This window comes from Carcharhinus amblyrhynchos, chromosome 11 (assembly GCF_965287045.1).
Source record: "Carcharhinus amblyrhynchos chromosome 11, sCarAmb.v2.hapA, whole genome shotgun sequence".
In the NCBI taxonomy this organism is placed as follows: Eukaryota; Metazoa; Chordata; class Chondrichthyes; order Carcharhiniformes; family Carcharhinidae; genus Carcharhinus; species Carcharhinus amblyrhynchos.
This window is the reverse complement of record NC_137334.1, coordinates 8317186-8334948: the sequence shown is the minus strand read 5'-3', so window position 1 is coordinate 8334948 and position 17763 is coordinate 8317186. Positions and strand designations below refer to the sequence as shown.

Sequence of the window (17763 nt, the reverse complement as noted above, 5' to 3'; positions counted from 1 at the left end):
AAATTTTCATCCCTTGCTCCGATATTTTCCCCAAAGCATAATAATAGTACCTAGCCAATTACATCATCCAAGCCCTTTGGTTAAGATTCTATTTGTTCAAAGTACCAAACTATGATATTGATTGCATCTGTTGTTACTTTTTGAACTAATTTCCAACATACATTTTATGACTAACTACGCACCGCCATGTTACGGATCTGTTCTCCTCCCAAAACACAGAGCTGTTTCAGAAGTGCTTGGAAGATTTCAGTTTTCTCTGTAGCAATTTCTGCGATAGCTTTCACCAAGACATCCTTCATACGGGATAGACTGCAAGCAGCACCAAGTCTTAGTCCTGCCAGGTAAAGAATTGGGGACATTGATAAGCTTAAGAACTTAAATCACAATCAAGAGATTCTTGAGTATTTTACTGTGGAAGGGTAGCTATGGTGGATCTCCACTGCTTTCTTTGGTTCAAACCATCTCTTAGGTGGGCAATAGCCAAAGCTATAGCTCAACTTACCCTTTATAATGGGGGAGATAATCAATTACAGCAATAGAAATGGAATCATGGAAAATTTACAACACTGAGGGAGGCCGTTTGATCTATTATGTCCATGTCAGTCAATGAAGAACTATACAGGCTAATCCTCCCTGCCTTCATTAGGTCTGTAACCCTGCAGGTCATAGCTCTTCAATTACACAATGCAAGTACTTTTTAAATGCGTCAAGAGTAAATTTCTGGTCCCACCATCCACTGGGTGAAAAAAATGTTTCCTCATTGCCTCTCTAATCTTCTCCCAATTATTTTAAATCTGTGTCCCTCGGCCTTCTCTGTCTCAGTCCCATTGGATGTTAACCCAGTGTTCAGACGTGAGTCTTCCATGTTCACTCAATGTGGGGCTCAGTTGCAGTTTGACTCAAGAGGTGAGAATGCAACCACTTATTCCCATAAGCATTAATCATCTTTGAAAGATTCACATGTGGAATTGTATCACTTGAAATTCAGTGGTAAAGTTCTAAGCAGCAATTGAGCCGCATAGTTAGCACTTTAATAAATTCCAGCAGATTAGTAATACATATTATGGCATCTGTGCTCTTTAGCTAAATATTCAGAATATTACATGAGATGCAAACAGCTTATGATGCTAATCAGATGTTTCATTTGGCATAAGACACTACCTGATCTGGTACCAGGATTGAATCTGTAATTAGGTTGCTTTTCTCAGCTTTGGTGTTGGTAGTTAGGTGGCAGTAGATGGTGTGGCAATAGCTGGAGAGGCAGTATTTGGTGGCTGTAATAGGGTTAGCATTAGTAGGGTGTTATAATTCACGTCAACAGTTGGTTGAATTTCTAATCAGCCTCACTGCTGGGTAAATGCATGTGCATGGATCAAATGGGATGGTGATGCCTCATTTGATAGAATGACCTTCAGTCCTCACTATCCAGGCTTGCAGTTGAAGAACAGCAGTGTTGCTCCTGGTACTAGTGGAGCCAAAGCTTAGAAAGATTCCCTGCAGGTGTGGAAAAGGTCAGACCAGAGAAGGACAAGAATTGGTTAAGAAAGGAAATAACTCACCCTCATCCATGATCTGTACAGAGTTGAGCTCAGAAACATAGGTAGGATGGATCATCACTGGGTGAAAGGCACCTTTAAACTTTATATTAGGACCTAGTGAAAAGCAAAAAACTCTTAGATATGACCATTGATAAATCTGTGGTGTTTGTTGTCCCGATTCAAGTCATAGATTCTAGTATGGTTACAGTACCGAAGGATTACATTCAGCTTGCCCTGTCTGTGGCGGTTCTCTGCAAAAACAATTCACCTAATGTCACTCCCCACCTTCACCCCACAACCCTGCCATTTTTCCTCTTTAGATAGTGATCCAATCCTCTTCTAAAAGCCATGATTGAATCTGCCTCTATCAGTTAGTAAATTCCAGATCCTAATCCTTTGCTGCATATTTCTTCTCTTTTCAATGCACCTGCACAATAAAATCAGAAAATGCTGGAAATACTCAGCAAGTTTGGCAGCATCTGTAGAGAGAAAAACAGAGTTAACATTTCAGGATGGTGACCTTTCACCAGAGGGCAGATTGAATAAAGATTACAAGGGAAGGTCTACAATAGAACTGGAAAGCAAAAGAAATTAAATGACAAAAGAGTTGGTAGGGCAGGTCCAAGGAAGTGATAGTGGGACAAGAAACAGAAAGAGGGATTTCTTCACACAGAGGGTGGTGAATTTTTGGAATTCTGTACCCTGAAAACTGTGGAAGTTCAATTATTGAGCTTGTTCAAGACAGAAATCAATAGATTTCTGATTCTAATGACATCCAGGGATATGGCAAGAGTGTGGAAAAATGGCATTGAGGGTAGATGATCACCCGTAAAAGCAATTATATTACATTTTTCTTAGTGTTAAATGAATGATCTCATTCATTCCACTGGAGTTAATCAGTCACTTCATCACTCTCATTTCACACACTCACCAGTACATCAGGCATTCACTGGCATCTCATAAGCTGCCAGCTCAAGGGACCTCACCATTTATTCTCTCACTCGCGCCTTTACATCTTCATCTGGCCTCCTATGGCCTGGAGCTCATGTCCTCATCCTGTCCATGCTTCACTCTGCATCCACATGTGGCAAGCATCCTTATCATCTGCCCAGGCATGCATTCTGCTCAAGTTCTCTCCATTTTTTATGCAGGCAAGCTCATACACAATCAGAGTGAGAGATCCAAGATTGGGGATGGAATGGTCAAAATCAAGGTCCACACGCCCTTTGAGAACCGAGCCATAACATTGCCCAGAGAGAACTTTAGCCAACCTGTGGCATCAGTGAGGTTGAGCTTGTACCAGCTCATCCTTCAGACCACCATACTGTGAGTGCAATGACTATTTTTGACATCACCTGCCAGGCACTAATCAACTCTACTTTCTTTCATAGGCATCTCTACCAAGTGCCCAAGGCCCTCAACCAGCCAGGTCCTGAACTTCAGTCCCAGGACACCTCAGATAAGGAACCTGACAACAGCATCATTGAACATCTGCACCCTCCACTAGCGCAGAGTCACACACCTCGGTAGGACCTAGTTCTAGATCAGCCTGGAGCACATCACACAATCTGGTCCACGGTTGTGTAGACAGGGACATCCAATGTCGCCGGCAGTCAGAGGATTGATTGCTGGAGGCAAGGATCCTGCTGAGTCCAAGTCAGATTATGAAACTCTGGACTCAGTAGTATCTCAGTAGTTGGAGCTGCCATGGCAGTCACAGGAACATCAGGAAAAGATGTTAGTTGCATTCCTCAGAGATCAATGCACGATAGAGGAATTTGTCCACGTTAAGTCTCTGTGTTAATAGAGCTGGCATGCCAGAGCACTGAAGTCAACATGGTAGGATGGCTGTTGCCAGGACATACAGCCTGCATTATGACAGGAGCTTACTACAGTCTCCTATTTGCAGCGTAAGTGAGAAAAAGACATGCATGAGCGTGAGCCACTAAGGGCCCTATTTATGTCAGTGACTAATCAGTGACTGTGGGTTCACGGTCTTGGGCCCAGTGTTGGCACTTAATTGCCACTGAAATTCTGGCCAGTGCATGTACTTTTTGGTGCACTCCCCCAATTCCCTCTATATCAGCCACTGTTACAACAGCATTTTGGCAGGTGCTTGAATGTGCAGCTTTCAGGCCTATCACTGAAATCTTCATTCACTGCTCTCCCAGACTAGATTCTTAAAAAAAGATATAAAGGCAAATGTTTAATACAGACATATGATTATTTGATGGTGGGCTGAGGTTCCGCATCTAGTCAGCCTTTAAGTTGCTGCCTTTAAGATGCAGCTCTAGTTTGTCCGGTTGCCCAATAGCCCTGCACTTTGCTGTTGTTCTGGAAAATTTCAGTGGTTGGAATGAGGGGTTTGATTAGTGCCAAAAGTGGGGATTGGTCTCATATGAATGTGCTTGAGTGCTTAACTCTCCTGATTCCCTTCATTGTCACTCAAAGGATGCTAACGTGTCTCAGGCTTGTACCTCCCATCATGTGGCAAAACAAAGTTCTGTTGAGTATCCATTCAGCCTTGCAGAGCAGAACACCCATCCTCTAAGAGACCCTCAGAGCCATCACCATTAGATTCTCATCTCTTTTTTAATTTTGTGCTGCGCTGCTATCGCTTCGGGTTGGAAGATGGTGGTGCTGAGCTCTCACTCCCAGACCAGCTGAACCCTACCTATGTGACTTGCAAATCCCTCCCAATGGCCTGGAGGAGCTCAATTTCCTGACATCCAACAATTCTGAATCATCTCATCCAAATCCTTTAACTCTGTGTGCTTGTTGGAAAGCCCAGTGTTGCCTATTGAATTTTTGGATGTGGATGTGCCTATGTCCCATGTGGACCTTACTCCTCCCCGCCCTGAGGCATCTTGACCAGTGAGACATAGAACACATCCCTCCCCAAAACTCTGCAATGCCCCTACACTATCCCATTTATAGTTAGCAGATGCCTCCCCTGACTTTGGGTGTGCCATCTGCAGCACAGTATAATACCAGAAAACCCCCAGAAAAAGGCATTTGGTGTTATGACAACTCTCTGTGCTCAAGGTTCTAGACACTATTGATCTGTGACCGGGACAGGGACAGTCTTTGCAAGGTTAGCAATGGAAACGGAAGCGCTTTTTCACACAGCGATCCTCTCATTCTAGCTCCAAATCATTCATGTCCCTCTGTAACTGACTCTTCCAGATTCTGGCAGAGAGGACACCTCACTGAATCCCCCATGTCATGTTTTGAGATGAACATCTGACCACTATTGCCTCCTCCCCGAGTGGAGGTCTTGCCCTGCAGTCCCTTCCACAACATTGCTTATCGGTAGGTAGAGCCTTGCCTGTGGTACCCCCCTGCGAAGATGTGATGCTGCCTGTGAAGCCTGGCACTGAGTTGAAGTGCCATGAGCGCTGCATGATGAAAGGGAAGTGAACAAACCTCAAAATCACAAACAAAGTGCTGGCCACCAGGTGCATGTTGCTTATATGCTGTTGTGAAACACATCAGCCTAATTAGATGCCAAATTTACCTCTAGATCCAATGTGGACAGACTTTGTAATGCGTACACATAATATTTAAATGTATTCAGATAGCCTTCCCAACATTGTGCGTTAGGAGACGCACTTTGTCATTGAAGTCTGAAGTAGATAATAGGATCTTGTTTTCATCTTATGATATTTTCTGCTCCCACCCACTATGACACTGGGAATGGAAAATCCTGGTCTATAGTTCAGAAAACTAGGACGTAGTTCAAATGATGCAGACAAACAGAAGGATTGAAACAGACAATTATAAGACTTGGGAATCATGAGTAGTGGGAAATAGCCACTGGTGGAATTAAAACCTTGGGCTACATTATGCCAGATAGGACTGGTTATAACACAGATCATGGCATTATGGAGCTGAGTATTTCTAGTCTTGGGATAAGGGCTTTGAGGTGAAGTGCCACAGTGGGATAGCTCCCTGCGGCACTCCCATTGCCTGGGAACATTACCAGGTGAAAGCTGGAAAACTGATCAGCTGACTACTTAGAAGTGAGCAACAACCAATTAACAATTTAAATGTTAAAAATTTACATTTTTAAGGCCTCAATTAGGGGTAATTTTGTAGCATCAAAATCTGAATCTCCCTGGAATTGATTCTCACCAATGTTGGTGTTCCCCACCAGAAGGGGAGCTTTGGGATATTGGCTTTTCATTTCAAGGAGTTCCTCCAGGTTTGCAGGAACAATCCACATCACTCTCTCCCCACGGAACACAAGAGTTCTCTTCGCCAGTTTCTCCTCCATTAGCTGCATCAAGAGCGAATATGTTATTAATGTACTTGTCGCAATAAACCAGACTCTTTAAAAAAAAAATTAAGAGTCAAATCCAAAGATACACAATTTGCCGTTGAAGATCACCCAGCACTCCCAGAGCTAATCTAGCACAGATCAGCTATAGAATAAAACATCCTGTACACCTTTCCATCTAACACTTCCAAGGCAGTTAACATGTATTCAATACAGACCTGTTGCGTTTATCCAGCTATTTCTGTTTTTATTTTAGATACAAAGTAAACCTTCCTCTATAGAGTCATAGAGGTTTATAGCATGGAAACAAGCCCTTGGGCCCAACTTGTCCATGCCACCCCTTTTTTTCAAAAACCCCTAAGCTAGTCCTAATTGCCTGTGTTTGGCCCATATCCCTCAATACCCATCTTACTCATGTAATTGTCTAAATGCTTTTTAAAAGACAAAATTGTACCCGCCTCTACTACGACCACTGGCAGCTTGTTCTAAACCCTCTGTGTGAAAAAATTGCCCCTGTGGATCCTTTTCTATGGTCTTCCTCTCACCTTAAACTTATGCCTTAGCTTTAGACTCCCCTACTTTTGGGAAAAGATATTGACTATCTAGCTGATCTATGCCTCTCGTTATTTTATAGACTTCTATAAGATCACCCCTCAACCTCCTATGCTCCAGAGGAAAGAGGTCCCAGTTTATCCAGCCTCTCCTTATAACTATATCATCAAGTCCTGGCAGCATCCTAGTAAATTTTTTCTATACTCTTCCTAGTTTAATAATCTCCTTTCTATAATAGGGTGACCAGAACTGTACATAGTATTCCAAGTGTAGCCTTACCAACGTCTTGTATAACTTCAAAAGATGTCCCAACTCCTGTATTCAATACTCTTCCATCAAACACACCCAGGGCAGATACAGCACTGGTTAGATCCCTTCAAACTGTCAAATGTAACAGTCCCAGGACACGCACAGCATAGGTTAGGTAAAGAGTGAAACTCCCCTTAATCTGTCACATCCGAACACTCCCATTGCATGCACTGTATGGGTTAGATACAGAGTAAAATTCTGTTCGCACTTATCCAGTAATACGTCATTGCGCCTCTTAATATCTGTTTGACATCCAAATTATCTGTAAACCCAAGATCAATTACTAAATAAACTAGATGTCCCGTTTACCATTAACTCTGGTGGGAATATCAACTCCTGAGTATCATCCAGTGGTAGGAAATCATCTGCCTTGAACAGCTGGCTGCACACCTGAAATGGGTATAATGAGAGAGATCAGAACAAAATAACTTGCCTCCTTCACCTTGCTTTCACCTTTGTCCCCCTGTTCACTCACTCATGATACCTTACCAGAATAGTAAGAGGGACAAGAGTTAAGTTACGTAGAGAGGCTGGAGAAACTGGGGTTTTTCTCCTTAAAAGGTTAGGGGGAGTTGTGATAGAGATCTTCATTCTTATGAAGGAGTTTGATACAGGAGGTAACGAAAAACAATTATAAGTGGCAGGATAGTTGGTAACCAGAGACCAAATCTTTAAGATGATTTAAAATGGAGTCAGAGGGGAGATGAGAATATTTTTAACATAGCCAGCTCTTGTGAAATGGAATTCACTACTATAAGGGCAATGAAGCAGAATTAGTAGTAATTTTCAAAAGAAATTAGACTAATTCTTGGGAAAATGAAACAGAGCTGTGGGGAAAGAGCTGGAAAGTGGGCTAATTGGATCACTAGTTTCAAGAACTGGCATAAGCATGTTGAGCTGAATGGCCTCCCCCTGATTCTATGATTCTAAGACAATGGGACTTGCACATTAACCAAGTATATTTGCAGTTTTAGTACCTCGCTGTGTACCATGACTGAGTGCCAAAGACTCTTCAGACAATACTGCAGGAGCTAATCTTCATTGAATTGAAGCCTAATTCAAAGGAACTCTCAATCTATCAACAAAGCTTAAATACGGGTATCTGATACCCAGTGGTTTGGATTTATGAATAATAACAGGCCCTCCCTCTCACTGTGAAAGCTGGGATAAACTTATTCCCAATACCAAGCCACTCCCTGTCACTATGGGATAAACCTTTCCCCAATAACAGGTCTTTCCTAATCACTGGAGAAGCTGGGATTACCTTATCCTCAATACCAGGCTCCTCCCTTTCTCTGTGGGAGTGGGGATAACTGAGTTTAACTAAGATTCTTCATCAAGTCTGACCTTAAGTGGAGGCCCTGGAGCTCAGAAGATTGGAACACATAAGCCTCAAATGGCCTCTTCACATGCTCTGGATACTACCGTTATAACATCTACAGAGTTCACTGAACTCTAGGATACAAACGAATGGTCTAGTTGGACCAATGCGTGGCACAGACTTGGAGGGCTGAAGGGCCTGTTTCCTGTGCTGTGCTGTTCTTTGTTCTTTGTACCTTCCTGCAATTCACCCAATAGCTTCTAACTTACATCCTGATCTCCAACAATAGTTTGTGTTGAGCTTCCATCTTGCTCAGCCTTTTCCAGGGGACAGCTCGTTCCTCGTCCTCCCTGTTGGCAGCAGGTCGATGCCTAAAAGGAGAGTGTTTGAAAAATAGTTGGGGATGATTAACTTTGACAGGAGTGTTTCATCTGCAATGTTTCACTGCAAGTGTTACCCACCGCAGAACAACTGCTAAAACTCTAAGGCTACCATTATTTATAATCAGTGCCTTAAATAAGATTTATCAAAAAGGATGAAGTGTTTATGGAGACAACTTGATAATCCAGGCTCGTATTGTCTGGAAAGTACTAATTGAGAAGGTGATTGTGGGCATGAATTGGGTAGCTCATATGTTTTGAGCATTACAAGTGCCATTAAGTATCCAAAATGGTGTCCATGGCATGCACGTAGTTTTGGCACATAGCATGCCATATGCCATTTTGATAAAAATCTATGATCTAGTATAGACATTATGGGGGTGATTCTCCCATCTTGACATGCAAATTTTTTAGCAAGTCAGGTCGGGAGATGCACATGTCGGCCATTTTGTGGGTTCCCCGTGAGCATTTACGGTCTGCGTGCATCTCCCAACCAGAAAAAAATGGCACTGCTGGGACCACACTGAAAATCGGTGTGCTGCTGATTTGCATCACTTACCATAGTTTAGCATGACATTATCGGAATCGACATGGCAATCTCTGCCCATGTTAGCGTCTCCCACCTGTTTGACTGTCACTTTTTCGCGAATCAGTGTAGGTATGTAAAAATCTCAAGCTGGCGTGGCAGCCTTGAACTGGTGTGAAGAGATAAGCGCCGCTATCGGAGCATGGGGGATGTTGCCAGCAGGCCCTGGAGATGCTTGATGGGCTTCCTCCTGATGTCTTCAGATGCTGGCCCATGGACCAGTGATATCTTCTATTTTCTCAGAGCTCTCTAGTTGAGAATCTGTGAAGGAGTCCTGCTCTGCTTTCCCCTTGAGGGCAGTGTTGTAGCTCAGTGTGGAGGCTCCCTCAAGGAGTCCTGTTCAGCCTTCCCCTCCAGGGCAGCGCTGTAGCTCACTATGGGAAGCCTCCTGAAGGACGCTTGCTCAGGTTTCCCCTCCAGGGCATTGTGCAGTGGCATTGTCTTGCCGTATGGTGTGGTCAGGGATTCAACTGAGTGTTGGTCCGGGTGTTCCCCGGGGTGGAGGAAGAGTGCACCATGTGCTGACTGAGGCCTAACCAGATAAAACAGCTGCTGCTCCAGGCCAGGCTGCAGAGATTCAGGCATAGAGTGCATGGAATCAGCTGTCACTGGGCACACATCTGGTGCTGCTCCGCAATCTGTCCCTGTCCTGTGACACGGACCAGCAACACATGCCTGTAATGGATGCTGCAGTTGCGCACATAGCAATGGCTCAAGGATGTGCATTGCCCACAGTTGCACACCGACCTACATAATCTGTACCAGCATTTGTCATGATGTGAATCTCACACAACCCTAATCAGGTCACACATGGCACCATGGATTGTGTGGGGTTGCCAGCGTCCTCAAGTGGGGATTCTGATCCAAGTGAGACATGGGGGTGGTGCTCGGTCTATGCAGCCAATGATAATAATCTGTCATTCTATGCTCTTTCCAACCCCACTGTGCAGATTGATGGATTTGGAGCTGGCCATTATGGTGGCGGAGGAGGAGGAGGAGACAGCTCAGGAGATGGCGAGCGTGGAGAGACCACTGCAGAAGCAGCCACTACCAATCCCTCAGGAAGGACAGCAGGGGGCTGCCGCTGAGGGCCATGAGGTGGATGGGTAGCCTCCCGAGAGGATGCACAGAAGATGGAGGATGCTGAGGCCAAGGAGGTACAGGGCCCACAATTGCTTCGAGGCCGTCTCAGAGGAAATGCGCTGTCGCGGCTCTCCAAGGCCATGGTGTGACACCTTTGTGAGGTGTTTGCACACCTGGCACCTCAGGGGAGGTGCTGCCACCTGTTGACATGAAGGTTACGGCTTTCCTGAAATTTTATGCCTCCAGCTCGTTTCAGGACCCAGTGGTGACTTCGTTAGGATCTCCCAGGCCTCCATGCACAGGTGTATGCGGTAGGTCACAGATGCCCCGGGCAGGGCAGTACATAAATATTGATGTGGGCCGTGCACAGCTGGAGGCCCAGACTCTAGGCTTTACTGCCATTGCTGGGATTCCCAATGTCCAGGGAACAGTGATGGGACACAAATCAACTTGCGGGCCCCACATTTAGGACTGCAGCAATTTGTGAACAGGGAGGGGTTCCACTCCCTGAATGTTCAAATTGTCTGTGACCCATCTCATCCAGATCATGCAAGTCAATGCACACCATCCAGGAGTGTCTATGACAGCTTTGTCCTCAGGCAGTCAGATATCCCTGGGCTCTTTGAAGACCAGTCCAGGCTCCCGGGATGGCTACTGGGCAACAAAGGATACCCACTAAGGCCATGTCCGATGACGCCTATGCAGAGGCCTGAGACTGAGGCGGAGGACCACTACAACAAGGCCCATGTAACCATCTGGTCCATCGTAGAGCGGTGCATCGGCCTGCTTAAAATGTGGGTTCCGCTGCTTAGACCACTCTGGGGGCCCTCCAGTATGATCCTGTGCGTGCTTCACGCATAATCTCAGTTTGCTGCGCTCTGTGTACCATTGCCCAGCAGCGGGGAGACCAGCTGGAACAAGAGGAGGAGGAGCAGCGAGGGGACAAGGTGGATGTCCCGCTATATGAGGAGCCGGAGGAAAGAGGGCGGATGGTGATGTCTGGTGTCCAGCAAGGAAGGAAGGGCAGCCAAGGGCGCCTTGATTGCAACCTGCTTCACCTAGCTGGTGCCGTGCAGTGAGGGGATGCAACCAACACACATCCACCACATCCCAGGAGCAAGTGCAGCCGCTATTCCCCCTCCAACTGACTTGGGCCCTCAAACCACCACGTCACCCTTCCCCAGCCTCTGTCATCCCACCACTCTTTTCCCCAGAAACATCCAATCCTATTAATGTGCCTGGGCTGGCAATGGTTGTGAGTCTCGTTTGAAGGCTGGAGGATGATGACAACTCGCTGTTGTGCGCACTGGGATCCTGCCCCTGGTGCCACTCAAGTCTGACTCCTATCTGTACTCCGAATGCGTTCTGCCACCCTGGCCCACGTAGCTGTAAGGGTTGGAAACACCAATGAGGTGGGAGGATTGGGGCACTTCCACCAAGGGTCTGGTGGATGTTGGGAAAGGTAGGGCAGGCACTTCGAAATATGGGCTGAGTCTGCAAGGCTCAACAGACAGCATCTCTATGCATGCGAATGGGAACCACTTAGCTCTGTGGCAGTGGGGAATAATCAGAGACACATTAGTCACAGCTGTAATAAAATTTTATTGTGTTCTTAACATTCATGATGAATAAACCCTGTCTACTAGTGACCTTCACTCGTGCCCTCTCAGTGAACTACAACTTCCTAACTCTGTGCGGTCCACTGCTTCTTCTAGATGCTACCCCAGGATGCACATCAGAGGTGGAGGTGTCCAGCAGTGATACAAGCCCAGTTGCCTGTGATGCCTTTGGCAGATGCTCGCTGGCCCTGAAATGCCCTGGTGTGAGGAAGGGACGAATCGGAAAGTCTCGGGATGTCCGGGACCTCCTGGGTGCAAGGCCCCAGCATGGGCTCGAGCCCTTCCTCCTCCCTTAGGGTGCCCAGAGACCTCAGGAATACTCCATGGGATGCCAGGATAGCTGGACTGAGCTCCAGAAGCTCCGGTGTCACCTGGCTCGGCCAGTCCCTGGAGGCCTAGATGTGTCTGCCCCATGATCTGTGATCCCTCAGCCCTGGCCCTCTGAGACTGAGCCAAGCTCCAGAGCCCCTCCTCTACAGCATTCTGTGAGCCAGTCAGGCTCTGGAGCCCCTCAGCATTAGCCTTCTGAGACTGGGCTAAGTTATCGAAGCTCACAGCCACAGCCTGCTGTGTCTCCAGAATGCCAATGAGAGTCTCAACCCACGGCCAGCAGTGTCTCCTACATGGCCCCAACACCTATGGTCATGGAACTCTGTGTCTCCTGATGCTGGCAACACACTCGCCCATGGCCCTTTGTGTATTCAGGATGGCCTGGACCCTGTCACCGTAAGGACAAACCCCTGAGCTGGACTTCCCACTGCAGTCGCCACCCTTGCAGTGTCAGCACTATCTCCTGCAACAGCACTCTGTTGGACTCCCCTAAACAGCCTTGCAGTCGCATCATGGTTGCTGACAGCCTTTCCACAACTCCCCAGGTTTCCTGATGCATCTCCACCAACGTTGCGATGAACAAACCCCACGGCATCTGGCTTGGGGATAGCTAAATCCTTGCCTCTGGCAGAGTCCTTGTGCCTAAGCCCTTGGATGTGCCCGCCTCCACCTGATGTACATCAGTGTCCGTGATGTACTCACCAGTTCATGACTCAGAAGCCTCAACACTAAAGGTACCCACCATGATGATAGTCTCTGTGTTGGTGGGTTGTGTGGTACATGCCGGTGCCGCTTCAGTGGTGCTGCCCTCTGAGGATTCCTCAGTGTCTCCCTCCAAGGTGTCCTCCAGGGGGTCGTGGGCAGTTTGTTCCAGAGCAGCAGAGGCGGCGCCAACACCCAAAGGGCTGGGTTCCTCTGGACCCAGAGCTGCAATAAAGAACACACATCAGGAGAAGAGAGGTAAAGCATTCTATGCAATGTCGCACTTACTTCAAAGAGAACCTGGGCTGAGGGCTATGCTTATGCTCACTTGCAAGCTGGATGTCAACCTGACTGTCCATCACCATTCGGGATGCCCAATCACCCCCTGCCAGTTCCATGGTACCCTTTTCAACGCTGGTCAGACACACTACCACCAATCTGTGCAGTTTCTTGTATGTTATGTGTGCGTTCCTCCTGTGGGAATGTAAGGTGGATAGCAAGCATTAATATATTGAAGTGCTTGCTGTGCAATGCGTGCCTGTGTCTTGGGCGTTGTGCTGGCAGTTTTGGGGAAAACGGTCACCACTGAAGACTGCTTGTTGAGGGGTGAAGGGAAGGGGTTAGATTCTGTTCCTGAGGGAAGGGCAACTTGTTGCATGTCCTTCAGGTGTGTAAGCAGGGTTGGAGATCCGTGCCAAGCATGTGTGGGATTTCAAGTAGGATGCTGGCTCACTCTTGCTGATCAAAGAAGGTCATCTGTTTTTTGCAACACTGCCAACCAGAGCGCGGTGTCAGGATCCTGGCATTCACCACTTCTGCCACCTCGTCCCACAATACCGTGATGCCTGCACCCCTTGGGTGAAGGCCCTGGCTGGGGAAGATCCGCTCACGCCTCTCCTCCACAGCATCTAGCAGGTGCTCCTGCGAATCTGGGTACTGCTTTCCTCAAAGACATCTTTGTAATTGGTTGTGTTTCCATTCCTACAGCTTATATACAGCTCTGCCTCATTAAGGCAAGTGCAGGTGCAGTGAGATTGACCAGAAAAGAGCCCGTTGGTAACAAATCCTTGTGAGAGATTTTGAAGGCTGCTTTCAGTTGAATGTCATGCATCCTTTTGGCTGCTAATTGGCTGCCATTCAGTAGGCTGCTGTGTCTAAATGGGGTGCAGTACACTTGGCTCCTAATTGATATGCTGCTGTGTCGGGGGAAGGGGGGGGTGCAGGGACTCAGGGCTCCCATTCAAGAGAGAGAATGCCCTCAAGCTGAGGTTGTGCATGTCAGCACAATGCAAGTTTGCCACAGGGCAGCAGTGAGGTCAGTATGTTCAAGTGATGGAGAGATGGGGTACCTGCATTATCTGGACCCATGGAGGCATGGGGTAAGCGGGCCGCCATGTCTGTGTGTGGGGGGCAGCAATATCTATATGGAGAGGGAGGGGCAGGGCGATATCTGTATGGGGGAGGGAGCCAGCAATGTCTGTATGGGGGAGGGAGCCAGCAATGTCTGTATGGGGGAGGGAGCCAGCAATGTCTGTATGGGGAGGGGCAGCCAGTGATGTCTGCATGGGGAGGGAGGCAGCAATGTCTGTATGGGAAGGGGGGTGCAGTGATGTCTGTATGGGGAGGAGATAGCGATGACAGTATGGAGGGGGCAATGATGCCTATGGTGAGGGGGGCAGCAATGTCTGTATGGGGGAGGAGGAGAGCGATGCCAGTATGGGAGAGGGGGCAGTGATGTCTGTATGGGGTGGCAATGATGTCTTTATGGAGAGAGGGACAGCGATGTCTGTATGGGGGAGGGGGCCAGCGATATCTGTATGGGAAGGGGGGAGCAACGATGTCTGTATGGGGAGGGGGGTAGCAATGTCTGTATGGGGGAGGAGGAGAGCGATGCCAGTATGGGAGAGGGGGCAGTGATGTCTGTATGGGGTGGCAATGATGTCTTTATGGAGAGAGGGACAGCGATGTCTGTATGGGGGAGGGGGCCAGCGATATCTGTATGGGAAGGGGGGAGCAACGATGTCTGTATGGGGAGGGGGGTAGCAATGTCTGTATGGGGAGGGGAGACCAGTGAAGCCTGTAGGGGGAAGTGGGGCAGTGATGCCTGTATGGAGAGGGAGCAGCGATGTCTGTATGGGAAGGGGGCAGAGCGATGTCTGGGGAGGGGCGGCCAACAGTGTCTTTATGGGGAGGGGACAGTGATGTCTGTATGGGAAGGGGGCAGAGTGATGACTGGGGAGGGGAGGCAGTGATGTCTATGGGGAGGGGGGTCAGCAATGTCCAGATGGGGGTGCAGCAATGTCTTTATGGGGAGGGGGGCTAGCAAAGTCTGTGTAGGGACAGAGGCAGCGATGTCCGTATGGGGAGGCGGGGGGCAGCGATGTTTGTATGGGGAGGTGGCCAGCGATGTCCGTGTGGGGGGCCAGCAATGTCTGTATGGGGGAGGGGGGGGCCAGCGATGTATTTATGGGAGAGGGGGCAGCGATGTCTGAATGGGGGTGGAGGGGGAGCAATGTCTTTATGGAAGAGGGGGGCAGCATTGGTCTGTATGCAGGGGAGGGGCAACAATGTCTGTATGCGGAGGGGAGGCAGCGATGTGTGTATGGGGGAATGGGAAATCGATGTCTGTATGGGGAGGGGGGCAGCAATGCCTGTATGGGGAGGAGGACAGCGATGTCTATATGGGAAGGTCAGTGATGTCTGTGTGAAGAGGGGGGGGGAGTCAGCAATGTTTATATGGGGAGGGGGCAGAGCAATGTCTGGGGAGGGGAGGCAGCGATGCTTGTATGGGGAGGGGGCTAGATCTGTGTAGGGAGGGGGATGGCGATGCCTGTACAGGGTGGGGAGGAGGGTCGGCGATGCCTGTACGGGGTGGGGAGGAGGGTGGGCGATGCCTGTACGGGGTGGGGAGGAGGGTGGGCGATGCCTGTACGGGGTGGGGAGGAGGGTGGGCGATGCCTGTACGGGGTGGGGAGGAGGGTGGGCGATGCCTGTACGGGGTGGGGAGGAGGGTGGGCGATGCCTGTACGGGGTGGGGAGGAGGGTGGGCGATGCCTGTACGGGGTGGGGAGGAGGGTCGGCGATGCCTGTGCGGGATGGGGAGGAGGGTCGGCGATGCCTGTGCGGGATGGGGAGGAGGGTCGGCGATGCCTGTGCGGGGTGGGAAGGAGGGTCGGCGATGCCTGTACGGGGTGGGGAGGAGGGTGGGCGATGCCTGTACGGGGTGGGGAGGAGGGTCGGCAATGCCTGTACGGGGTGGGGAGGAGGGTCGGCGCGATGCCTATGGGGATGTACAAAGAACAAAATCAGCCCGGGAAACAGCCCTTCGGTCCAACAAGCCCGCGCCGCCATCTCAACACCACCAGTCCCCCTCTCCACCCACGACCCCCGTCTAATGTTTTATGGTCATCCAGATTGACGGAAACTGATTTAGGGACAATTTATTCCTGCCAATCAGCCTAACAGCACATCTTTGGGGTGTGGGAGGAAACCGGGGCACCCGGAGAAAACCCACGCAAGCACAGGGAGAAGGCGCAAACTCCCACAGACACCGGCCCAAATCCATGTGTCTGCACAGCAATCAGTGATAGTCACTGAGCTGTCGTCTTGCCCAGTTTAGGCACACACTAACGACATGAAGCACTAGGCCAATCTCGAACAACCAAGAGCAGCCCCAGTACGACCCATCGCGTGTATGCCCCTCGTTGGACACGAGGTGGACCGACTTAAAACCTGTGAATGAAAAGAGAAAAAACATTATCATCATACCATACCCACTTACATTACCAGGGATGCCCCAATGCTAATGACCCTTATTTAAAACAATCTCCTATATCCACTCATCTCCAACCCAGTCATGTGCCTGTCTAAGTTACTCCTAAAGGACTCTAGCGTGTTTGCCTCCACCACCTTACTTGGCAGAGCATTCTATACCCCCACTACCCTCTGTGTGAAAAACCTCCCTCGAATATCTGTGTTGTACCTCTCCCCCCTCACTTTAAGTCCATGGCCCCTTGTCCTACGTGTCTCTATCGTAGGAAATAGCTTACCTCTGTTTATCTATACCCTTCATAATCTTATATACCTTTATTAGATCCCCCCTCAGTCGGCGTCTTTCAAGGGAAAAGAGCCCCAATTTCTTCAATCTTTCCTCATAACCCAGTCCTTCCATACCAGACAACATCCTGATAAACCTCCTCTGCACACTCTCCAGAGTCTCCACGTCCTCCCGGTAGTAAGGCGACCAGAACTGGACGCAGTTCTCCAAATGCAGCCTAACCAACGTTCTGTACAACTGCGACATTAGACTCCAGCTCTTATATTCTATACCCCTTCCTATAAAGGCTAACATACCATAGGCTTTCTTCACCACACTCTCCACTTGCACTGCCACCTTCAAAGACTTGTGCACTTGCACCCCGAGGTCTCGCTGCGATTTTATACTCCTTACGGGCTTACCCTTTACCATATAACTCCCCCCAACATTATTCCGGCCAAAATGCATCACCTCACATTTATCCAGATTAAACTCCATTTGCCACGTATCTGCCCAATCAACCAGCCTATCAGTATCCCACTGTATTGCCAGACACTGCTCCTCACTGCCTGCCAATCCAGCCATCTTGGTGTCATCAGCAAATTTGCTGATCACACCACCTACTCGCTCTTCCAAATCATTTATATACACTACAAAGAGAAGAGGTCCCAGTACCGAGCCCTGCGGCACACCACTAGTGACAGACCTCCAGCTAGAAAAGGACCCCTCCACTACTACTCTCTGACTCCTCTTTGCAAGCCAGTTCTCTACCCATCTAGATACTTGACCACATACCCCATGAGCTTTAATCTTCTGTACCAACCTACCATGAGGGACTTTGTCAAACGCCTTACTGAAATCCATATAGACGACATCAACGGCTCGTCCTTCGTCGACCATTTTTGTCACCTCCTCAAAGAATTCTACCAGATTCGTAAGGCAAGACTTCCCCTTGACAAAGCCATGCTGCGTATCCTTAATCAGATCGCAATGCTCTGAGTGCGCATTCATCCTATCCCTAAGAATCC

At 48.6% G+C, this 17763-nt stretch overlaps 1 protein-coding gene across 5 annotated transcripts in view; it reads right to left on the bottom strand.

Moving 5' to 3' along the window:
• Positions 1–17763, bottom strand: part of LOC145349908 (aldehyde oxidase 1-like) — a 185889-nt gene that overhangs the window by 134655 nt on the left and 33471 nt on the right. For 4 of the 5 annotated variants that reach the window (XM_080198567.1, XM_080198564.1, XM_080198563.1 and 1 more), the window contains 5 exons: positions 8269–8370; positions 6988–7068; positions 5673–5817; positions 1560–1652; positions 183–334 (listed from right to left, as the gene is read on the bottom strand). In XM_080198567.1, coding sequence (XP_080054693.1) covers positions 183–334; positions 1560–1652; positions 5673–5817; positions 6988–7068; positions 8269–8370 — 573 coding nt within the window. Of the gene's footprint in view, positions 1–182; positions 335–1559; positions 1653–5672; positions 5818–6987; positions 7069–8268; positions 8371–12739; positions 15143–17763 lie in introns of those variants that run through there. The other variant, XM_080198566.1, reaches the window with a different exon arrangement.